Source organism: Barbus barbus (assembly GCF_936440315.1).
Source record: "Barbus barbus genome assembly, chromosome: 7".
Classification (NCBI taxonomy): domain Eukaryota; kingdom Metazoa; phylum Chordata; class Actinopteri; order Cypriniformes; family Cyprinidae; genus Barbus; species Barbus barbus.
In genome coordinates this window covers 9281963-9307987 of record NC_136735.1, presented here as the reverse complement: position 1 = coordinate 9307987, position 26025 = coordinate 9281963, and the positions used below count along the sequence as shown (strand labels likewise).

The 26025-nt window shown below is 38.4% G+C and overlaps 1 protein-coding gene across 1 annotated transcript in view; it reads right to left on the bottom strand.

Moving 5' to 3' along the window:
* Positions 1–1296: 1296 nt before the first annotated feature.
* Positions 1297–26025, bottom strand: part of LOC306873154 (E3 ubiquitin-protein ligase NEURL1-like) — a 35757-nt gene continuing 11028 nt past the window's right edge. The window contains exons 3-6 of the mRNA XM_079422234.1: positions 23951–24272; positions 10794–11489; positions 5668–5817; positions 1297–5578 (exon numbers count right to left, since the gene is read on the bottom strand). Coding sequence (XP_079278360.1) covers positions 5337–5578; positions 5668–5817; positions 10794–11489; positions 23951–24272 — 1410 coding nt within the window. The 3' untranslated portion in view covers positions 1297–5336. The remainder of the gene's footprint in view (positions 5579–5667; positions 5818–10793; positions 11490–23950; positions 24273–26025) is intronic.

Sequence of the window (26025 nt, the reverse complement as noted above, 5' to 3'; positions counted from 1 at the left end):
CATAGCCACTCGCTAGCAACTAGCCTTTCTCAAGACAAGTTTTAAAAACACAAGGTAGCCCATATGATGTATTTTATGTAGCCTAGTAGGCTAGAATAAAATAAGAATGAAAATTTCCTTAAGTCAGTCATTTAACCAAAAACCAAAAAAAATGAAGGACAGAAGCACACATGCTAAAATGCTAACTGGTTTCTGTGTTTTGGCCTAGAAATTATGACATCCCTTCAGCATTCTATGCCAAGGTCGTTTCCCAGGGAAAGCAAGAATAAAGTGTACATTGAATGCAGTGTAAGCATCTGCCAAACGCATCGCAGATATTCAGTTTCGTTTCAATTAGTATGCGGTTAATTGATGTCCATTCCATTTCCGCGAAAAGACGCCAGTTTGTATCACAGGTGCCAAACTTCATTGGTTCTCGCCTTTCACGTGACTGATCTTGAGCACCATATTGAATATATTCAGTGTATAACGACTCAAAACTACTGTATGATTTTAAAAGGGATATTCTGAAAATCAGCGACTTGAGGTCAATCAGCGATCATTTTTTTCAGGTGATTTATTCTTTTAAACAGGGATAAGTAGCCTATTTGACCACTGTACAATTCGTAGATGAATACGATAAAGCTTTAGAGGTAAAGCTGTACGTTGACTTTAAGTAAACCTGACTGCAGTCCCATAACAGAAGGAACTGTGAAGCACAATGTTCTGTATAGCTAAAGGTGAATTGCCAGTTTCTACATATTGTGCTGAACCATAGAGTTGTAATAGGCCTATGTAAAGAATGAAGTCAAGCACTCATTTCTAATTGTTTGTGGACGCTGTCATATCAGAGCAGGAGACAGTAATTTTGTCCACTAGGGGGCAGCCTTAAACAGGCTTGAACCAACATGTTAAATGACTAAATTTAGATGAAATAGTGTGTTCACAGTGGGTTGTCGCCCTGGTTGGTCTCAGAAACCCCTAACTATGAGGGGAGATCTTCATCCTCTTCTCAGCTCCAGAGCACAGCATCAAAGACACCTTTCATCCTTCATCTGCACACCTCTGATCTCAGGTACGTCAAGTGCTCCTGTTAATCCACCTCGAATGTCTGATTCAGGGTCAGGTTGCCATCACGGTTCATTCTGTATATTTTCAGACTTAATTTTGAATTCTTGATCAGATGCGGTGAGTTACAGATCACTTCACAAATTGTGGGTGTTGTGTTATAGAGGTGTAAAATGAAGCACTTGAAGCACAATTGTGTCATAAATATTTCAATTTTAACAAAGAAGGCACAGAATAGACACACCACTTGCTGAAACGCATCTGCAAAGTTTATTGACAGTCATCTTAGACAAAGCTTCATAAACTGATCACTGTAAGAAGAAAACAAATCTGAACATGGGTTTGAGTCAAAAACTGAATGCCACAATAAGCTGAGACATTTCTTGTGACTAAATCACTACTGACCTCATGGACTCTATCATATGAATCAATGATTCAATTAACACAGCCCTTGAATGAACCCTGGGAAAGAGGAGTCATACCTTTTTGATTCAATATTAGTTTGGTCCCACTGTTCACCAATGGGTAGTGAGTGAACGAAACACACTGGAAACAACAATTACTAGGATAAAGAAAAGCAATTCCAATCATTTTTTAAAACATGTATATATAATAAGATAAAAAAGCTTCTGTTTTGATCACCATTGAAAAAATATTCAGATTTTATCAACATTGAAATTATTTAAGGTTGGGGTGATAATTTATGCAATCCCTGATCCCATTTGTGGTTACTTCACAAAACATCAAAACTTTTTTTTTTCCTGAAAGAAAAAAAATGATTGGCCAGTGTGCGAATATGGCTGTTTTCGTTAGGCCTATATCTAGAGCTTTGATTAATTCCAAAACAAATCGTACTCTACACGCGGTACATAAATAAAGTACATTACAGGGTCGACAATAATCAAAAGTGAATCCAACTGTGGTGCATCGGTAAGGACTATGTCCTCTGAAGGTCCTCAGAAAAACAAGGTGGAGTAGCGAGAATGTAAAATAAATAATCCCATTCTATAGCGATTTCATTACAAGCATTTAAATGATAGAAATGTGGGGTAAGATTAGTACACTTATTCAAACAGAATTCATTTCATTTTGTCCAAATATCAAAAACTGGTCAAATTTTTCAAAACAAACTACAATCAAATTTTATAAAGTGACAGAAACACAAAGATTGCCCTTATATTACACCCTAAATTGTGCAAAAGACATAAAATACAAAACTGGGGTGAAAAGAAAAATACATTTGGGGGAATATTGATTCTTTTAAAGTGACGGAAATTTATTTTAAAAAAGTGCAACGTTTTTTTGTGACGAAAAACTGTCAATTTGCTGTGTTTAAAAAGGTTTGTAAAGTTTTTCAAAAATCTTTAAAACGAACGCTCTAAACTGAAATATTGGGCCTTTAGGGCATTTTCAGAACTGCATGAAAGTTCAGTAAAATTTCACCATAAACAGACACCTCAGAAGAAAATACGTTGCCAATGAAATCATAAAACACCTGATATCAAAGGGAGTGTACATAATCTTTAGTTCATCTTGCTCCCAACAAAAAGCTGGTTATGATTGTTTACTGCGAAGCCCCTGATTGGTGTACTGCTCACAGCTTGTTGGGTGCAAGAAAACCAGCACAAAATTCAAGAAATACACTTCTATATAAACCACAGAGGACTATACAATCATCATTTCGGTCCAATAATTAAAAAAAGAGGAAAAATAATAATAATAAAAACAAAGCGCTATAGCAACACCTCAGATACAGCTATGCTAATAGGTTCTTGTAATGAACATAAATTAACATTCAAAAGCGAATCACCACTTCAAACAATAGAGTAAAACTCTTAACAGAATATCCTGTCAAGACTGACAGGACATTTTGTCGACACGGTGTTAGCATTGCCTAAAGGAGAGCTGGCTAATACTAATAGCAGCATGAATTTAAGCGCCAGTCATCACGATTGCTTTACACAAGCTAACTGGCTAGTTATGAACAATATTAGCCCGCAGTCCATTGTAGTTCACTGATATTACTCGTTGTGTCTTCTTTTGCTTATTTGCCATAAATAGTCAAATGTGATCTGGATTTCTAAAAAAATATTGATTATGGATTGTGTGGGATATTGACGTTTATAGGGGATCTAGAACCAAAAATCAAACCTGCTCCTGCTGTCCACTGACCTGAATGCAAATTATCTGTCACATCAAACATGGTCACGTCACATTTCAAGATTTTTCAAGATTATAAAGACAATGAAAAAAAGACACAAATGCACAATTAAGCATATTTAACAGACATAAGAATGTTTTGATTTAAATGTTTTGGTGGTTTTCATTATAGATTGTCATGATTGCATCTGCTTAAATTAAAGGTACTATACATACTGTAATAGAAACAATAAATACAATTTTGACTATACACCATTATTATTTTTCAGTGTGCAGACTGCACTGCAATGGACATCTTATTTATTTATTTATTTTTAAATTAAGAGTTAATATTTGCTTAATTGTCATAAATACTGTAAATGCAAATGTTAAATATTTCATTGTCTTGAAATCAAAATGTAATTTCCTATTTCTTTAGATTTTAATTTAAATATGACAGACATATTCTTGACAGGTTTTGTGACATTCATCTATGCATTTCACCTCTACAATGTAAAACTGTATTAACTTCAATCTAAGGGATGGAGTTAATTTTTCAATGGTCGATCGTACAGTAGCAGGACTTTCTATATTGTCCTTAATTGTCCTTAAATTACCTTGAGAAGCTGTTAGGATGCAGTTGTAAAGCTTCAAAAAAGAAGTCGGCTGTGAAATGCTACTTTTACCATGAATTTGGCTTTGGTGGGGAGTCCAAAAAAAATGTATCATCTTTCTGACCCTGCTTTTTTCGTTCTCAATGCCAGCAGGAACACTGAGCTGGCCTGTTTCCCAAACATATTCCATTTTAATCAATTTGCTATTTCATCAGTGGCCTGTGCTCGCTATTATTCCCATACACACCATTTTTGGCCTACAGAAACTGTTGGCAGTGGGGGGCTGGGAGAAATATGGATTAACTGGGCAAATCAAATATCCTCTCACCACAAATGACTCTTTCATTGGTTAATGCCTCAAGGCTGTTTTCCTTCTTCCTAGATTTTGCTCTCCATGGCAACATTGCAATTGCTTTTGCAGAAAACCCAGAGTGTGCATGTTCCAATCGACAGTCGAGAGCAAGTTCACAGTAAATCAAGGTTTGATTAGGCCAACATGTTTTAGGGTCGTGAGATGAGGTGCTCTATTTAACCGCACTTCTCTGTGGCGATTACATTTCCCAGCGTCATTGGATCAATTAAGATATCCAATATTAATATTCTTTAAATGAGTTGTTACATAACTGAATATATGTGTATCTGCCACATGACTCATTGGTTAATCATTCCTGTGTATTGTTTTAATAAATTATATGTCTTTATTTCCACCACAATGTCCTGCTTGTTGAACGCACGCATAAGCAAAATTATAGCGGATCATTAGCTAACTTCACCTTCACCTGCTACCTACCAAAGCTTCATATTAAATTACGAAACACGTGATCAAATAGTCATCAATGCACAAAGACCTCCAGATCAATTCACGTTATAGCATGTAATATGGGCAAGCTGTTGGTTACACAACTAGCATGAAATGGTGAGGTATGAAAAGTGGTGTACCTTTATATATGTATTTCTGCCTCTGTCTCAGGCCAACACAGACAAAAATTGTGAAACACTGAGACGTTTTTGTATGAATTTCACTGGTAAAAGTGCCTTAGCTGGTCTGACTAGAGAGGACAGCAGAAGGAAAAATTAATAGACCGTAACACCCCATATTGAATATGATTCCAGCTTTAAAGGATATGCAGCTATGCTATGAATGAGAGTCTATTATGGCTCACGGAGAAGGTAGAGGAAATGGTAGATGTGCAACCTTGAATATCTCCTGTGTCGCCTGAAATGTCCTGAATTCAATGAGATACTGTCTATGATTTGTCTTACATCAGTTGAAAAGCCAGATGCTTCTAAAAAGCAGCAAAATCACTGGTTACCATAGCAACAGAGACTTGAGCATGAAATACAAAAGACCTTTGTGAATGGATGCCTGAGCCTTGAAGGTTCAAAGGTTCCAAAGTCATCGCCATGGGAAAGGAGACCCATGCAGTGCCAGAGCAAGTCCCTGAACTGTGACACCAACCCTCTCTTGAAACAGAGATCTATTAGAGATCCTTAATGGCCCTTATGAGACTTGGGTTTGGGGGGTGAGGGAGCCCCCTAAGTGCTCCGGAAGGTCTTTATAATGTCTTTGATAGCTCTCCTACAGATAGGACAGCTAGCGTTGGCCATTTTTTTGAGGCGAAGGCCACAGGTGTAGCAGAGACACATGTGTCCGCAGGCGTAGATGACCGTGTCCACTGTGTTTTCATAGCAGATAGAACACTCGTCCTGCCATGAGCCTGAGGCAGATGGGAAAGTGGGAGATTTGGGGAGACTGACGGGCGAGTTGGGTGTTGTTCCTGTTACAGGAAAAAAAAAAGATTACCATTCACTCATTTATAACTGGAACTCATTTATACTGAAATACAGTATGTCTGAACATACAGACCTTCCGTGGAGCTGCAGAAGGCAGCAGAACAGCCACGTTCATTGAGACTGGGCTCTGGGCTTCCACCGCACAGGCCTGAGGGCGAGAGTGGCGAGGCAGAGGGCGAGCCAGGGCTGGACGGCTCACGAGCATCACCCAAGAAAGTGGAGCCTGAAAATGCACATAGTATATGAACAGGTGAGATTTTAAATGTGATTCAGTTCCTTTCAGTTCTACTAATAATGGATTCTGTACACAAGAAAAATGTGTTATCATAAATTTTTTTAAATAACTGTATTTCTGTCAGGACCTCTATCGTCAAAGATGATTGCAATTAGCATATAGTTTGGATTGGCGGAATGGTTCTGTTCTGGGCAAGAACACCCTGCGCATCCATGCAGCCTAGCATGGATGAGAGCAGGGAGAGCAGTGATAACCCCCCAGGGTAAACAGAACAGAACCAAAAAAAGTATTGCAGATTTGTTAAAAAGTTCAGTAATTTTATGTACACATTTTTGAATTTGTCTGATTCAAAAGAGAATCAGAAGGCTGGATCCTGACTGACAGAGGAGGAGTTGGGGATGGAGGAGGGTAATTTGCTATTGAGCAATGCGAAAACTGCTGATAATACTGACGACCTTATATATGGATGCTTAGATAGATGTCGTATTCCTATAGGTAGATGGGGATCAGCTGAGAGTCAGCTGATGCGAGCTTGACTAATGTGACCTGTCAGAACTAACGCTACGCTCGATGTAATTGGTGAACCGGGTCAAACTTTTGACTATGATTGTAATGGCACAAACATTTCAATGCAACCCTGTACTTTAAACATGGCTTCTGACCTGTGCTCAGTCAGAGTCTCAGATATTTGTAAAGCAAATCATTGCTTTAAAAAATTTTCTTTTTTTTTTTTCTTTTGTAATATAGATTAGTTGGTCAGTGAACACTGAGAATGACATTCATAAAAGACCATTAAAGGAGATGTAGCCTCTATCTGAAGCTGTTATTGTAACTGTGTCACCCTCTTCGCAGAACTACATAGAACAATTTTTGATAGAATGGCACAAGTGCTGTATTTGTGAATGTTATGGGGGTGTTTGTTTCACTAATCTCAGTACATTGTTCAGGCTGCAGGATCTTAGGATGGAATCTGAATCTGACATCTTTAAAGACCATGATGGCCTGTGATTCATTAACGGAGCTGACACAAAATAGGGAAGCCACATTGTATTAACCAGCATTTTAACAGCAGACCTAATCTATACAGCTTGAATAAAATAGAACAGCAATTCTCTCAGTGATAGATCACCATTTGGAGCACTTTTTGACTTATTCACTGAACTGCAAATATATTCAGCCTACTGATTGGTTGCTCATATAGCAAAATGTAGTGAAAAATAATTTTTCAGTTTTGAACTAAATAGTACTTTAATATAAGGAAAAAATGTTGATAAAGATACATGATTAAATATGGTGTATATGACCAATTATTGAAGGGGTGGGGGTCTGTTCAAGTTCTAATAGAATTGTTAATGGAATCATTAGGGAAGTCATTAATTGGAATTTGAATCGGAACTGGACTCATTAATTTCCTAACAATTTCCATCCCTAATAAGGGCCATGGTAAGATTTCTGGGCCTTTTAATGTAGTCTGTAGAGCTGAGACTGAATTAAATTGAACTGACCTCATTTCTAGTTTACTGGATCTTATAATATATCTGTGTGTAAATGAGAGGGAAAACTAGCTGAACTGAAACTAAGCTGACCTAAAACCCATGAATACATGATCCTCTGAAGTTAGACTAACTTCAGAGGATCATGTATTCATGGGTTTTAGGTCAGCTTAGTTTGTGTAGTGTGTTGTGCGCATTTACTCTAGCTGAGGTCTATGACAATATTAGATGGGAGTCAGGGGATTCCCCAAGGTCTTGTTTTAGGTCCGTCAGTGGTTTGATTTACACGTGTGTGTTCTTGGCTCACATGTTTGCATACAATGTGTTAGTCCTACAGCGTGATCCTTTATTAAGATGGAGACAGGGTGAGGGGTTATATATGGGGTGGGGTCCACTGAGCGTGATCCTTTGTGAGTCTGACATGCCATTCCACCTTCTTGTCATTCCACACATAAACATATCATAAATCCCCTTCTCTAGGCCTCAGCAACTGGCCCTGGATCACAAGAGCCAGGCCTCTTCAAGAGCATCTCTACTAGATTAACAGGAACACATGAACAGCTGAGCCTCTCTAGCCTCCACCCGTAGAGGGAGAGACTTCAAAAAACCTATTAGAGAAAGTCAGGCCTCCGTAAAGCCTTTTGTCATGCGTAAAATGAGCACTATGAGCAAACATGGTAGAAAGGCTACCAAAGGTGTACTGACTACACCAGCTTGCATGGTATAAGCAGTCACATTGTGCATCTGTCAAATAATTCTGTTTATGCTTAAGTAAAGGTGTGAGCTGCATGTCTTCGCATATGTTCTACATTAGGGGTCTCGATTTCAGAACAAATATATTTCATATGCACAGTCTCTGTCTTTACACCAATCCTATAGTCTCTGCTACCATCACTGTTAGCTCTTACTGGCGTCATGGGGAAAAAAACGTGTTCAGTAATCGTTTACTGTAGCTAGCAGACACCTGCAATAGACTACAGATAAACTGGGAATGGAGAGAGTCAAGAAGGAAGTGTTTGTATTGTGTATATTACATGCATGTGTTTGTGCATTTCATTTATAACAACTAGATTTAATTAAAGTGGTTGCAAGGCAATAAAACCTAATCGTCAGTCACTGTATGCATACCAACAGTCAATATTTGCATACTGAATTGCGATTCAGTCTTCTTCCTTGGATTTATTTCCGTTCTGAATTGTGATTTGTCTCTCTGGTGGCCATCTTTATTACACAGCTCTCTGGAATACTTGATTGTCCCAATCAATCAAGGGATCAATCGTTGATTTTCCTGATCAAACATTGTCTATGGCAACACAGTTACAACTTTTATAACTTTAGTATCATTATGCTGTCTCTCTCTTTTCGCAAGTTATTTAGCGAATCAAAACGGTAATCTACTTACAGGTTAGTAATAATATATTGAATATTGTTATATTAATTATCATCATTTACCTAGAACCAAAATCTAAAGACTAAGCTTACATAAAACATTATTTTGCAGTCTTGCAAGCTCTGGTATTTCTTTATCATGTTTCATGTCTTTGTATATTCCCTCTTCTGTTACTGTTGAATGAGCATAATGAGACCATTTTCTAACAAGTAAATTGCTATTACAATGACGTTTTGAACCTTGAATCTTGAAAGAACAAAAACATTATGCTAAGAGGGGAAATAGGAATGAGAAGTAGAGAGAAGAGATGTAAACGAGAAAAATGTTCTCAAATGAATGTTCTCAAATGAAGTGTGAATCGCCCACTCTCCTCTTCACTTTATAATTTTTTTTCCTTTACCGCATGCTAATGAAATAGGGTGAGTGCGTTGGTGGAGGGAGGGGAATGTGCTTCCAGTGACACAGACATCTTGGAGAATGCATACAAAGCTAACAGAGGTCAGAGACCACCCACACAAACTGTTATACTTCCTGTTTTTAGCTGTGTATGTTTTTGTGTGCACATACTTTGAGTTCAAACTTTATTGGGAGCGTGTCAGTCGCAGGTGCGTGGGTGAGACCTGGAGCACTGTCTGGTGATCTGAAATGTTACTGGAGTGTGCTTGTATTTGTGGTATAAACAAAATTCAAGTGATTAAAATCAAATGAACAAAGCTTTGAAATTAATCTGTTGATGCCAACAATAGCAACAGCACAAGTTTGTAAAGTTATTTACATACTTTGTATATGTTAGGGGTTATATCTTCTTCTTCATTTATCTGAAATAAATGCATTTTTGAGGGCCTAAACATGCTCCAAAACTCATTAAACTCTGCACATGTATCAGAAGTGGCGAAAATTTACATCTGGGTTTCAAAATGAGGAAGCTGTTGCAACTCAGGAATACAATGTCCAATCGGCCCTAAACTTTACAGGTTTCATTAGAGTTCAGACAACACGCACATGCCAATATTCAGTTACAGTAATAGCGCCACCTGCTGGCAACAGGAAATGGCATGTTTTATACTGTAATGCACTCCCTGCAACATATTAAAATATGCCATCAAGTCCCAAACATGCTATAAACATGCTAAACCATGCTAGAAACACTTAGCTAAGTGTTAAAGCATGCTACTATGCCATAAAACCAAAAGTTGTTGTAACTAGTGTTGCCAGTCAGTAAAAACGTCCATTTCCGCTAACATTTGAGCACTGTTGAGTGCTTCTTGAACACCGCTGATTGACCAGTGTGTCAACAGATATGACTGTGATTGGCTACAATGTTCACCGCTTCACGCTCTTCACCGAGCACTCACACAGAAGCACATGGGAGAGTTTGAAAGCAGGTGTCTGTCAGCGGATCTATCTATGTGCATATATATTAGGCATCTGCTGATAGACGTGGATTTCAAATGCTCCCGTGTGCTTCTGCGTGAGCACTCGGTGAAGAGCGTGAAGTTATTATCATAGTAGCCAATTACAGTAATATCGGTTGAGCATGCGAACACAATGGCCAATCAGCTGTGTTTAAGAATCCGCTCAAAAGCACTCAAATGTTAGTGGGAAATGGAGGTTTTTAAAATTTTAGTACCAACTGGTTCCGAAGTCTGTACTTTTGACAACACTAGTTGTAACTCAAAGACGCAATTTCCAATCTGCCCCAAAGTCAGTCCTGGCCTGAACACATCTAAAGGCCAATAATCTGTTACTGTATACTCATAACGCCACCTTCTGGCAGCAGGAAGTGTGGCACATGACTGACTGACACACTGCTCCTTTATTTACCCACATTCCAAAATTGAACAAGTTGAATGTAACACAGTTCTAGTGCAACCGAAATCCTACGGGGAGTCTCTAGTTCGGTACCCTATTGCATTCCTGGGCTTTCATGACAGCTTTCAGATGACCAAATTTTAATGTGAACCGTTCCTTGTTTTGATCTAAACTGCTAGTGGGAAAACATTTTGTGTTTTTGTCTTTTTTTAAGTCAGACTAACACACCTAGATAATGTAATGCAGAACTATAGATTTGGCATGCTTACCTAGAATCCGTAGCTGCGTGACAGCACCGTGCAGTCCAAAGAACATCCAGAGTGGTCGTGAGTTGTCCACACACACCTGCATCCCCACACTGTTGCCATTATGACTTAGAATGACTTCCCCTTCCTGTGTGACCAGGAAACCCAGGATATCGCCACTCTGCAAAGCAGTAGGTACCCTGCACACCGCCCAGAATTCCTTACGGTCCACCAGCGCCTCAGGATTGTAAGGGAGGTCGCTAGGGCGAAGCACTGCTGGGTCACATGACGTCACACCATATGAGAGAGAACCAGATCGAGCAGGGCTGGACTTAATGACTTTGATGAAGATGGTTTCACCAATTCGCAGTGGGCGATCTGTGAAGACCAGCGTGCGTTCTTCACGGTTGTGTTCGGATCGGGCCACGGTATGTTCGTTAAGGGTTTTGATGTGGGCACCTCGGAGCTGGTGGAAACGTAGGTCACATTCCAAGGTGTGAGGAAGCAGTGATGACTGCTGGGAGTTCATGGAATTTTGAGGAATGGGACAGGCGACAGGGGCGGGAGGGAGCCGAAGTCTGGTATCATCTTGTTGCAGGTTAAGATCGCAAAGACTGACGGACAGGCGTGAGGTGTCTGCTTCACGTCGTAACGAGGTGGATCCACGTACTGTGGTGAAGGATCGTGGACGTAGAAGGTCAGGAGGGACGACTTCACTGTCTGTGGGACAGAGGTGGGATACGTAGTTAGCTATCAGTTGTCAGATTAGCCTTTTGTATTACATTCAGTATGGTTTTATTCAATGGTTGATCCTAGGTAATCGAAAACTATTGGGTGGTTAACAATACTGGAAAAAAGAAAAAAAAAGTTTGCAGAGGCCCCCTAGTGGGCCCTGGTTAAACTGTTTTAGAGGGTTCCCTGTTGAATAAACCAGCATATGTTGGTTAGGTATGTTTTGAAGCATGGCAGTTGGTTTTAGCTGATCCTTAGCTGGGTTAAGCTGATCATGTGCTGGTCCTAAGCTGGTCCTAAGTAGCTAGCTTCTGCTCAGGACCAGCTTAAACCACCTCATGACCAACTAAGGACCAGCTTAAACCAGCTCAAACCAGCTGCCATGCTTAAAAAATACCTAACCAGCATATGTTTTTTTCTCTTTTTCTTTCAGAAGTGTAGAGATACAAGTCTTTTTCGACAACTACCAAAAACGTAAAAAACAAATTCAAAAATCTAACTCGAGTCCTAGTTACTGTTCACATCTCTTGATCAGTACAATACGTAAACAATAAAAGTTCAAGAGAGCTAGCGTACATGTAAAGCATTAATATTTTACATAAGAGCTAAAGTTGTTTCCAAAATTGCTGCCAGGGAGTGTCTCTTTACATTCTTTAACATTTATACCACTTACTCATTGGCTGCCATGAATAGAACTTTATAGTAATGTAATAGTAGGCCAGCATAGTACTATAAGCACAACATACCCACTGCTCCTCGCCCATCTGCCAAAAATAGTGCAAAATATGAATGAAATGCTGCACTAGCAAAGTGTTTTGCGTACGCCAAATTTAATTCCCCACTCCTAGTAGCCTAAAATAGCATATCACAGTTGTTTAGAGGTAGGCTAGCTTAGTTTATCATAGCTCAGCACTCAAACAAGCTGAAGACTGTCGTTCCTCCTTTTGTAACTGATAGCCCCACTGAAGTGTGCCCTGTATTTAGACCTCATCTGTGCATTTGAACAGTCAGACCCCAGATAAAAATATTAGCACTAAAAGTAGCCTGCCGGTGCTAATTAGCTTGTTAAAATTAGCCGCTCCTACTAAGAGCCAGACCATTGATCGTTTTTAAAGAGAGGGAGAACATTATTTAACCTACTCAGTAAAATGGATTTTGCACGCTTAGTTTATGCATCTGCATCAGAAATATATATATATACACATATATAATTATTATTAAAGAGCTACATTTTCTATAAATATTTCTTTTTAATGTCCCAGTGTATAGGGACAGTTTTCTAACCATGAAAAAAAATATTTCACATATTTAAATATATAGGCTCCAGCCCTCCTGATAAGAGGTTTGGAGAATGAATGGATGGATATTTAATTATTTTGAAATCAACCCTGTGCAATCTTTGTTTACAATGTTTATTGTAAATAAATGACTCTGTAAAGTGCTTTGCATTAGCATCCTCACAGCAGTGTTGGTTTGAAAGAGAGAGAAAGAGATGGTTACACACAGAAGGAAATGACCAGAAGATAAAAACAGAAGGTGAAGGTCAAGAAGTGTGATAGATGGAGATAAAAGGAAAGTGAGAGGCTTTACCTCCAGAGGGCCTCTCTCTCCTTCTGCCTCTCTTTCTCTTCCTGTGTCTCTATATATCGACAATGACCCGCAGAGACTGTTGATTAGCTCTCATCTCAGATAAACCCTCTTAGACCCATTACAGTATGTGTGAGTGGCTCAGCAAACAACAGTGAAAGAGAAAAAGCAGTTCTCCAACCCTCTATATTTAGTTCTATAAGGACATAACTCATTTCCATCAGGATGAAGGACGCAAGACGGTTTGCTTAGAGATTAATCCCTAAAATACAAGGCGAACAAGTCAGCAAATGACTTATTCCCTAATAATACGCAAAGCTACTGTGCAAACAGAATGAAGCAAATATCTGTGACACAACTGTTTTTCTTTCTATCCTTCAGAATAGTCAACAAAGGATTAGAATCAGGATTATCACTAAAGCACTGAAATACTTCCATAGTACAGCTAGGGTAGGTAAATAAAAAAGGTAAGTGAAATATGTTATAATGGAGTACAATATTTTGGACATGTAAGTAAGGCTGCTAAAACTTTCTTAACCCTATTTGTGTGAGGTCATTTATCACAACAGATACTGTAGATCTCCACTGGTAATGCTTTGCAATTATGTTAACTTTGTTAAGATTAGGCTTTATATATCATTAACTACAGTATGTGCACTATTTTTACAGTATTTATTAATTGAGGTAATTATCTAATATAACTTAATATGAAATGTTGAGATGTTAAAAATTAATTTGTATATGTAGAAATTAATATATAAATATATATACTCTAAAAGTTATGTATATCGTCCTTTCATATTAGCTATTACATTAATGTTAACACAGGTTCTTTTTGCAAAGTGTTGCCTCTCCATTTTCTACTCCTCCTATTTGTGATTGCAATGTCCAGTTTGGATATTTGGATATATACATCTTCTATTTGTCAGCACTCTGAATCCTATCATCGGCTATCATGACTTTCAGATCTAGCTGAGATAAGTACATAGTCTTTGATTTCCATACAAAAAACCTGCCTGCCGCATGAGGTGCTCTGAACTGCAAATCAGTGTCCCAACATAAGGACTTAATTTTCCTTATTGATCCATTAAAACATTTTCTAAGAGCTTCAAAGTGTCTTGTGCTAATTAGCGAAATATTAAACACTCCTAAGGAGAGCGTGGGGATGGCCCAAGGGCACTAACTCTAACACAACTACAAAATCATTAAAGGTGAGATGGAGATAAAATTTTAACTGGTTACAGTCATTTATGAGCAAGAAGAAAAAAAAGTCACAGGAGATAATGAAGACATAATAGGAGCAGCATCATATTCCACCCAAAAATTCTAGTTGCAAATTTAAAAACAAATATCTTTCTGGTGGCCTCTGAGAATTTAAAAAGAATAATTCACCCAATAACCAAAATGAAAATGATTTACTTTTCTTTATGTCAATCCAAACCAACTTCCTTTCTTCCAAAAAGATGCATTTTGAAGAATGTTCATACTGCTTTTTATCATTTAACAAAAGTATATGATCAGGTGCTGTCAAGTTCCTTGCCTTCAGCCATAGCTTTCAAATTGTATTGTTAATCGCACATATTCAAACTTGCCTCAAAAAGGAAATGGTGTTGATGACTGATGAAAGGCTTTTAAGGTGCCTTTTTTTTCAATCCACGCCCAGCTTATCCATTGTTTATCCATTATTAATGGCCAGCTTCAAAGTGGTTCCTAATCCTGGTCCTGGAGTACCCCCCAACTCTGCACATTTTGTATGTCTCCTTAATAAAACACACCCGATTCAACCGATCAGCTCATTTGTAATGACTGAATGATCTGATCTGTAATGATCTGAAATTGTTGTGTCAGATAAGAGAGACGCCCAAAATGTGAACTGTTGAGATCCAGGACCAGCATGGACATTCATCAAACCATCTTTCATAGTGTTTGGGATCAACATGAGGATGAGTACCAGCCAGTTGGATTGGGCAGAGAAGCGGGTAATGACATCACCACAGGACGTCTGGCTAAAGTGTGTCTCTTAGATCAGGCTCATTAGAGTAAAGCCATGCTGTAAATAGGATTAATCCAGGCTTCAGTGTCCCACACTGCCCAAGACCTGATGCAAGCCTAAATCTAGTTTGAACAGACACAATGCTTCTCTCTGGATAAATCACAAAACAGAAAAAGGGAAGTGGACAGGGAAACGAATGGTTCACAAGGGATGAGATAGAAAAATGTGAGCAAAACATTTACTGGATGCTTTTGGATGGATGTTATCTATCTATTCCTATGTTGTCCATCACTGTCTCTCTCTTATGTTATCTCGTCCCTGTCTCATCATGTTCCTATCTTCTTTTTTTCCATAGCCATTCTCAATCCTAATGGGATCATACTATAGCGGGATCTGGATTCTGTCTGATAACCGTGGAAATAACACTTCAGATGTGCAAAATAGACACTTTCAGACAGAAATACACTGATGTAATCGGTTCTACAGTGACAATGTCTACATTTACACAGTCATTGTTTGGGATGGATAATCATATTTACTAAAATATGTGACTTGAATTATTCCGCTCATACAATAGCTTACAGTAGTTGTTTGAATACTGTCTGGATGAATAAATAAAGTCAAACCCTTTTCAGTTCTCATGATTTTCAGTTCTCTTAAATGTCATCTCACGCAGGGTTTTTATAGTTTTTAGTTTTATTTTCAATTTGTCTGTTTAGATTAGTCTTTTAAATTGTGGCTATAAAAATGGTTTTGCAGTCATGAAAATGTGTTTAAGTATAGATTAAGTTTTTTCGATGTAAGTTTTCATTTTTAGTTCAGTTATCAAAAATGTTTTAATTTAGCTTTTGAGAACAGACAATTAGTATCAAATAACGGCAGCTTGAAGCAACACATAACACGGTCTATGGGACGCTGAGTTCTTGAGCCTAGTGGTCAATGCTGTTTTTATATAGCTGAGACACAAATTGTCTTTGTCAGTCATGACGGAACGTCTGATAAAGCTGACTGAAATCTGTCTGCTTTGACCATTCGTCAACAGACTCTTTAAAAAAGCCGTTAGAACGCCTGAAGGTTCTGTTTGATATTCTCCATTTTGGCGAATGAGTGAGTGCTAATTACTCAATGGACTCGCTGGGCCACTCTGAGGGAGCACGGACATTAACTGCACGCTTGGAGTGGAAAGCTTAAAGGAAAGGAGATGGGAAAAACCAAGGGAGGGGTAAAGACAAGAGAGCGTTCGTGCCAAGATGTCTGTGACCGGTGGCAGCTGCTGCCCCTCTAATTACCCTGCACCTGCTTCGCTGCCAATCCTCGCATTTCCTTTGTCTTATTGGCAGCTTTCACACAAGCCCCGGCTATTCTGCAATATGACTGGCTGAGACCAGATTCTAATCTCATTGAAAGTATAAATCGCTATAAAAAAGAAGACATGAATCCAGGCTTGCGCATTAATGCCTCACTTTAGTGATGGGACGCAGCTGCACTGACCAAAAGCAAACACCCATTTGAATTGTCCTTTTTTTATTGTTTTATTTAGCATCAGACTCCAGCACCTGTTGGGCTAAACACAAAAGGCTGTGGAAAATAAGCAGATGAGGTTTCTGATAAACAAAAGCGGCTCTTGGTTCAGTCAGAAAGAGCCTGGATGGGAATGAAATGCCCAAAACTGGAAGTGCACGTTCTTTGCTTTTGCTTTACTTTGAGGCACTGTACAAGGTTGTTCTTATTGATTCTTATGATTCTTGATTTTTCATTTAGCCTTTTTGCTGTTTTTATCTACTACTATACGAATAACTATGTCTCTTTTTGCGTATATCATTTTCCCATTTTAATGAAATGAAAAGTTTTAGTTCCGTCTTACAAAGCTCAAGATTGAATCCCAGTTTGTTAAACGTTGAATGTGAACTAAAAACTGGGAAGAGAGCATGGGGCCCGCAGGGCAGTGTGATGCTGATGCATATGGTACATGTAATTGTGTGTTTGTGTGTGTTTGAGGGAAACAGTAGGGGGAGACGGGAGAGGTTTCAGTACAGCCTGTTGGCTCTATGCCATGCTTGGCTGTTGGATCTCTTTGTTTGAAATAATGGCCACACTGGCAACACGTGGACCCATTGACAAATGATCTCTAGGTCACAAACCTCCTTCCCTGAGGTCATTTCTCACTTTCTCTCTCTGGAACACACACACACACAGCCAAGTACACTCAGAAAGCCACAAAAGACCCTCTGTGTGGATCATATCCAAATTTTAGTCAGGCCAACTATGGTTTCCTCACCTTATGTCACAGATATAGTCAACACGGAATCCAAATTGACCCATTTTACTTTTATAATACACGTTCTGAACGATACATTGGTGAAGCTAATTCTGAAGAAATACTTGATCCCATTTTTTGGATCTTGGAAATCCCACTAACCACTTCAAGCCACAAAAAGTAAAAAGACTAGGCTGTGGATTATAATCCCATTATGTTATTATCTTCCATGTTGTTTTGTTCAGTTGCTTGTTTTTCCCTAACAACGTTCACAGTCCGAGGATTTTTTCATTTGTACCACCCATTTAATTTAACCCAGCAGATTGGAGACATACTGAAATTTTGCGCTATGAAACACGAGAAGGTCTGTGTAGTCATAAATATGTGGATGTTTATCTAGCAGTCTATAAACTGATGTTTGCCCATAACTCCCTCAAAGAGGCCCTGAAGAGCTCTGCCTATATATATAAGACAGCCACACCTTATCTCAGCAGCACTGTCCATGTTTGGATGTACCGAGGCCTTGGTATGCGCAAAATGAAGGAAAAGGGGAGATCTAAGTTTGGAGAAGGGATACAAGGACACTTAACAGCAGGAAAAGGAAGGTGTTCTGTTTTGGGATGGGTCACGCTACACTTTCCCGCCACCTTGAGCACTCTTCCCAGAACTTCCTGTGATGGTTTGAGCTCTTAAAAACAGAATCTGACCTCTTGACAAGCATTTCTTCACAATTCTTCCCCCTTCTTTGTACTCAAAACATGAAATACTGTCAAATAGCCAAATGGTACAACATCTGTTGTTCTAATTTCTTTAATTTGTTCCACCCCAAAGCAGTTGGCCAGCCAAACAAATGCAATTACTACTGTTAATACCCATTATGTGAGCTAGCACAGAAACAACCCATCAGTCTCACTAATTCACTCTTTCTGGCTGAATTGGTTAAATAGTCCATATTTAAGATTATTTTTGGAGGATTATGCTTTCAGCGGGGGACTTTCAATTAGGTTTATTAACCTGGAATGGCCCAACGTAGCCAAGTCAAACTTGCACGTCAATCAAATAAATCAAGAAAATCTGTATAATCGGCATATTTCTTAACAAATATTATAGAAGTGGTCCATGTACGTTGCTTTCATTCTTTTTATGATAATGAACACTGAGCCTATATTTGATATGAGAAAACAATAGATAGCTGTGATGGTAAAGTTACACTGATACTAATGTAAAATATATCTTTTGATATCTATCATTTCAACTTCATCCCTGGTCCAAAACTCATTTAAGTTACCAAATCAAAACAGAAGAAAGGCTTGCTTATGTAGGCCTATTCTTTCTTTTTTCTTTTTTTACCCCTGAACGTGAAAAGAAAAAAAGCACAGTTTTCTAATTTTTCTGCTTTCAAAATTAAATCAAAACTTATGAACACAATATATATGGACCTAAATAGAACTCCAGAGAGTTCTATAGAACTCCATTCATAGAATTCCATTAAGAATTAATGTAGTTAATTAATGTAAAAAGAATGTAGTTAACTTTTCTTGTAGCCAAATTGCATTTAGTACCACAAGGGTCCAGTTTAGCCTCTGTAATGCTAGAGAAACCAGACGCTATGCCCTTGCTACAAAGTCCAGATGTTTAACAAGCTATTTGAAATCCCATTAGGAGCTGCTCTGGATGTGCATCTAGAGAGTGTTTTCTTTCACTAGATTGCTTGGACACTGGAAGCACAAAGGCTTTAAACAATAGAGGCATGAAATGTACCATGACACCCCCAACATGAGCCTATCTGTTTGAGTCATGAGATAAAGATGGATGACACAGAGTATGAACTATGTAGTCTGTAAAATCTTCACTGCATATACTCAGTACCAGATTTAATCCACTGTGGGCTCTTCTGACTTTAGTTTTGTTAGTCATGTCTATGTAAGCCCACCATCATCCATCAAGATTTCAAGTTCATGCAGTATAGTATAATAAATCCACACATTGTACATACTGGAGGTTATATACCTTAATCAATGGTGATCATCTTGCAAAATAAACAGATGATCCAAACGGATGAAAAGAAACTATGTCAGCAACTTTTTTTGCCACCTAAATCTCAAAAAAAGATGCAAATTGTCACTCACAAAACGGGAAATCGTGCCATTATATGATTTTTTTTGTAAATTGGTACTTCCCAATAAGTTGGTCCACCAGCTTTTGCTTCATTTAGCATGGCCAGTGTTTCAGAAGTGGGTTACTGAGGGCTTGGTTATTTATTAAACAACATTCCAGCTTCACCGCATTTCCAAATGCCTCAAGGGACAATTTCATTTCACCAATATATTCTAGAACCCTGAAAACTACACCACGCCAAGGTTCAAGGTCCAGCCAGACTCTAATCACATACTAGAAAGAAGCCCGCAGGATCGTCGTGGTATCACCTGCTAGCTGCAGGAGCGATAAAGATTGTTGAGGAGCGGATATTACAGGAGAAAAGGAAGTTGGACAGACAGGAGATCATAGTGAGTGAGTGGTTGCCTCTAAGGAAGGAATGAGTATTTACGTGCAGGAGGCTGATTTACTGCTCATGGCTATAATTTTCCCTGTCAGAGTTTTATTAGTGATGGGGAGAATTTGAACACCATTCAGAAGCCAGGAGACAGTTTGTCAGTGTCACTGCTTATTTTAAAATGACTGCAAAAGCCTTCTGTTAAAGGTGAAACGTGTATTTTCCGCACTACTAGTGTCACAAAATGGAATTGCAAAAATAATGTTTTTAAACATGTTTCTAAACCCCCTGCCATTGGGTGGTTACATAACTAATCACACCCCCAAATGCACACCATTGGTTGAGTTTATGTTGTTGTGTTGGGCTGGTTGAGATGCTAGGATATGAGACAGAAAAAACAAATACATTTAACAAAGCTGGTCTGAATTTGTAAATAGGCTAGTCAATAATACTAGTGCTGTCAAACGATTAATCGCGATTAATCGCATCCAAAATAAACGTTTTTGTTTACATATGTGTGTGTACTGTGTATATTTATGAAGGGAGTTAACTAGTTAATTGAGGTTCGGGAGCGAGGCAACGCCTCTACCAATCTCCTCACTTCCCGAATCCTTCATATATCGGGCCACCTCATACCGTGCGGTTCGTCTCTTTCTCTCGAACCCACCCTTCCTTCCCCCTCTTAATCAAATCAGCTATCAGTTCTTTCAGGTTGCATTGGGGGGGCCTAATTATACAAACGAGATGACACCCCCATCCTGAGTCTCTGGGCCATCAATCCAAGACGCCCATATCAACCTGACTATCATCCTATCCCCCTTCATCCTCTTCCAACTCATCCAAAACATTCTGAACAATAAACTATTCAATTACATATTTGGTTGTGGCGTGGTCTTTGGTCGTGAATGTATATATAAATACACACACATGATTGTATATATTTAAGAAAATTATGTTACGCTTATATATTAATTATATTTATATATAATGTAAATTATATGAATATAAATATATACGTGTAAATATTTTCAAAACATATGCTGTATGTGCGTGTCTTTATTTATACATAATAAATATACACAGCACACACGCACATATATTATGTAAACAAAAACTTTTATTTTGGATGCGATTAAACGTTTGACAGAACTTATAATACCATTACAAATTATAGGCAAATTAACTAACACTAGAAATGGCACGTAACACATTTAATTAAATATGAAATTTTGAAGTAGAAAAACTGAAATAGCATTTCCCTATAAAAATGTACTCAAATAATCATTTAAAAAACATGTTTGCGGTCTGAGTGTGTTCTCCAAACTAACTGTATTTGAATTATTTCTCAAGACTATGATAAATCATGAATTACTCATAGTGCTATAAATCACACGCTCTTGGCTGTTTATGAGTTATGGTGGATTAATTAAATGTCAACTTGAAGACTATCCTGAAGTGCATGTCTGGCAAACTTAGCATCAGCTTCAGGCCAGTGTATGTTTCAGCAATGCATTCTCATACACACCAGCATAATAAACATGTTATACCTGAAATGATCTCAATCATTAGTGAAAGATGTGTCGTTAGTGTGGGTGTGTGCGTTTGTTATTGTGTACAGTGTAATCATTTGTATGTGTGTGTGTTTGTGCATGTGTGTGTGAGTGTGTTTCAAACTCACAGGTGCATGAGAAAATTTCATCATGTATTTAAGCCCGAGGCACTCAAAACACAGTTTCACAAGATAAGAACGGCTAAAATTACAAAGAACAATTCATGGCATCTGTACAAATGGGCCATAGAGCGTTCAAATTCATCTTTAAACCTCATTCTGTTAATGGTTTACAAATGGTTCCACCAATTTAGACCAGTTTTTCCATCCGCAATCAAAGCTGTATTTATCTAGCACATGAACTGAGAAAAACAGGAAAGCATTTCTTTAAGATTAACATGAAATTGCATTCACAACCTGTTTTTCTTCTCTAATGCGACATTTCTGAGTGAGATATTATATTCAACAAGAAAAATGTAGGTCGTGACTTTTATCCATTGGGATTTTCATCCTTCGAGAAAAGTGGGCGTTCTAGACCCGATTTTACATTTGCATTTGATTGTGTAGGCCTACCCCCTCTTGAAACACTGCTGGGAGCCACTTTTAACTGGGACATGGTGGCTGAAGGTCAAGTTCACCCTCAAGAGCATCACAATGTATCCCAATGTTAATGCTTTTTTGTTATTTGTCAAGTTATTGCAATTTGTTCATTTGTTAATTACATTAACATCAGCCAGAATGAATGAATTATTTAGAAAGGCATCGTTACCGACAAAAGCAACCTAAAACAAAGACTTTAGTTATTCATTCATTCAATCATTCATTTATGAATGTGAATAGTTTACAACAAGACCAAGAAAGTGTATTAATAAAGTAAATACTATATACGGTCAGTTTTTGATTCCTCAGGCTTTGCGTACAGTCGCTAACAAGTTCTTCCTTCCTACGTCCTGTAAATAAAGGCATTTCATGTCAGCCCACAGGAAACTGAGACTCAAATGTGATTGTTTCAGTTCTGGCATCAGCACTCCAGGAGCAACGTTTGATGGAAATACAGGAAGAGCTCTTTTGATCTTTCTCTGCATGCTCTATGCACACTTACAAACCCTTCTGGGAAGAGAAAATGTGACGTACTGCTGGGAGGTGAAAAGAGTGAATACACACACGTGTGGTTCAAATGACAGATGACTAGTTTGCTTTTTTATGTTTGTTCATAGTTTATGTTGCAAAAAATTGTGCTGATAAGTTTATAGTGCACTTTCAGAGCGCACACGTATTGCTTATGTACACAGTGTGAATACTGCTACGATAGGCGGTGAAATAAATACATACTGGTGGTGTAAAACAGGTCTTACACACACAAACACACACACACATTCTTTGGTTTCAGCATGGCAGTAGACCATCGAAGAACATAGATTCAGCATTGCATGTCAACACTGTCCTTTGTGAGGCAAAGGTACAGATAAAGTTACTCGCACATGTAACGAACCACATCCCACACAGTGGACAGATAGCAGACAGAGAGGCTGCCGTCAATTGCCACAGAGCTCAATTGGATAAATGGAGCTATCTCTGGTGTATGTGACCTGGTTCTATAATTAACCCTGGGGGATGACAGCATTAAAGCCTGCTGCATGTATGCGTGTTAGATGTGAATGTCTCGCCTCTTACTGCCAAACCCCCCTTCCATGCACAAACACTCGTACACTCGGCGGTACATCAAAGCGTGGCGTATGGTATGTTCTGCTCATGACAATGTTGACTGTGATTATATACAGCAATACATCTAGACCACTACCTTCAAGTTTAAGCTCTCTGATTTATTAAAGCTATTCTTGATCATACACTTACATAAACAGTAAAAATAAGACAACTTTATAAGCATTAGCACATTACCTAATTGGAAGAAATAAACCCTAGTTCATGAAACTGGTCTGAATGATTTGTTCAAAACTCAGATTGATCCAGTTCTCTAGTTCTTATGAAGTTTAAGTGTATTCAGTTTATTATCTTAAAATGCCTATTCTGTATAACTGAATTGAAAAAGTATTTATAAATTTATAAATGTTGGCTAAAACTGTTCTATCAAGAACAGTGAGTTAACTCAGGCACAATGGTTTGCATAGGGAGGAGACAAGCAACAGCCCCACACATGCATAGTGAATGTGTTATTGCTCGATTAACAGGTTTTCATTGACAAAAGCACCTGAAATTATACCTATTTAGAAGGAAACGTTTTGTTCATATAAATTCATGCAAAACATATGTGCAAAATATTCATAACACATTTTCATGCACCTAAACTAATGCACTCTAAGTCTGATGTCTAATTTTCACCATTCTTCAAAAAATATTTTAGAAGAACTCTTGGTAAATTGTAAAAATCTTACGTAAATTATTATTAATTATGATTTATGATGAAAACAGAGTCTTTCCAATTTAAAAACCAAGCTAGCGTTAAAAAACACACTACTTCATTATTGCGTTTTACAGTTTGTTAGGGCAGAACATTTAGACTCGGCATGAATTGGCTTAACTACTGTATGCAGACAGCTATATTTCTCACCCAGCAGTTGCACTCCTCTGGTCAGACCGTAGACATCAATGAGGGCCCACAGTGGCTCTGTGGTCCGAACGCCGCTGAAGAACAGCATGGGGCTGGAATCGTTGATGCGGTAGAATACTCTCCCCTTCTTATCTACCCAGAAGGAAATGAGGTTTCCTTCGTTTGCAAACTCTTCTGGAAGGGCCTTGGCCCAGAAGCCACTCTGGGATACCAGGTCAGGGCAGGCATATTTGGGAAGGCTGTCGGGATTGATTCGAGATGGGTCCTTAGAAGTAAAGCCCAGGCGGAGAGCACCACTCCAGCAGCACTGCTTTTTAGTTATCTAAAGATGGGAAAAAAATGGATCTGTTATCATTACAACATTAGATAGTGTTTTTTTTTGGGTCATTGCATAGCATAGAAATGTTTACTCTCAGAAATACTAATATGCACCTTCTTGGGGCTGATAAGGTGGAAAACAGTGTTTAAAAATTGTGGTTTTGATTTCTTTTTGTAATACAATATATGAAATATGGGACATACTTTATACAGAAGTTACTTTTTAATGGTACCACTAGCAGCAAGAAAACTATTTTTTGTAAATACAAAGTTCTGTCATGAAACTCTAGATGGCACAGTCCGACAGCTTCTAACTCAATCTGATATAATCACATGATTATTCACATGGCACAGCTGAATGGTTTCTTTTGCATCAGCAGCCAATGAGATTGCTGCTCAACATTCAAATACTTGGCTAGTGCTTGCTGTCGCAGTTGCAGTGCGCTTCAGAAATCCTACACCTTCCCCAGCTCCACCTATATAGATCTACTACAGTGTGATTTCATGTATGTTACATTTCATGTTATATGTGCAACAGCAGCAGTATGTCCTACATGCTCACAGCAGCACGTCTGTGGATGTATTGGCAGTAGCATGTCTTGGCAGCAGCAGCAACGTAGCAGATCTATTCTGCCAAGACCAAAAACATTGCCATGTATATTACCATGCTAAAACTCTGAAAGTTGTCATGACAGAAACTTTTTTGTTTCCCAAACACAAAATTTGTTACAAAACGTTACTCTGAGGGAACACAGGACTCAGGAATTCGACGAATAGAAGTTTTAATGAAGAGCAGAGAATAAACGTTCCAACAACGTACATAACTTTAAGACTTTAAGGCAAAACACAGGTGAACGGACTTAGCCTTAATTAACTAATAAGGAACTAATAAGGAAAACCAGAACAAAACCAAATAAGGGCAAACAGGAAACTGAGGAAGAACACACGTAACAAAATTCTTCAGCTGCATTTAAAAAAAAATCTCATTTCTGTTTTGGACAAACAACCAGGATTTTAATTTACATTTCTTTTGTGTTTTTCTTTCCTGTGGGCTGAAGCACTTTCCACTTAATTTCTTTAAAACCTTGTGATTTGTTTCAACTTAATTCTATCAAAGATTGACTTGTCTTTCCTTTTGTAGCAGTGCTGAAGGCCAAACAAGGGGCATGTTGTGTGCAGGTCATAAATGGTTGAGTGTAGGGGACAACTGAGGGGATGTATGAGGTAGTTGTGTGGTGTGTTTGGAGTAGAGAAGCTCTGTTTTATTTGATTTACAGTAACTCCTGGAATGAGCACTACAAACATTTCAAGAACACAATGACTTATATCACAGCGGCTCTGCACTGCTGAGAACATCAGGGTTAAGATTTGACTAAAGAGTGAGTATAAAAACAAAGCCATATGTGTGTGCTGGCCAAATAACTGGTTGGGCTAGATTGAGTGCCATAGTCTGGGATAAGAGTGTTTATGTGGTTTGTTACCGCATTGACCTGGGAAGCGAGAACTTGTGCAACTTCTTTAGGATGATGTTTTTAAAGTACAGTAACAATAGAGGAACAAACTAAGAAGGATAGAAAAAGCAAAAACCCATTTTCTTAAAGCCTAAAGTGTACAGTACAGAACTTAAATTTTTATGCTAGACTATGACAAGACAGATGAATATTTCTAACACAAATGTCATCTTTGCTGTAGCAGACCCTCAGAGGTATTCACATCCACCTGGTTGTATCGTCCACTTGAGTATTCCCGACTCACCC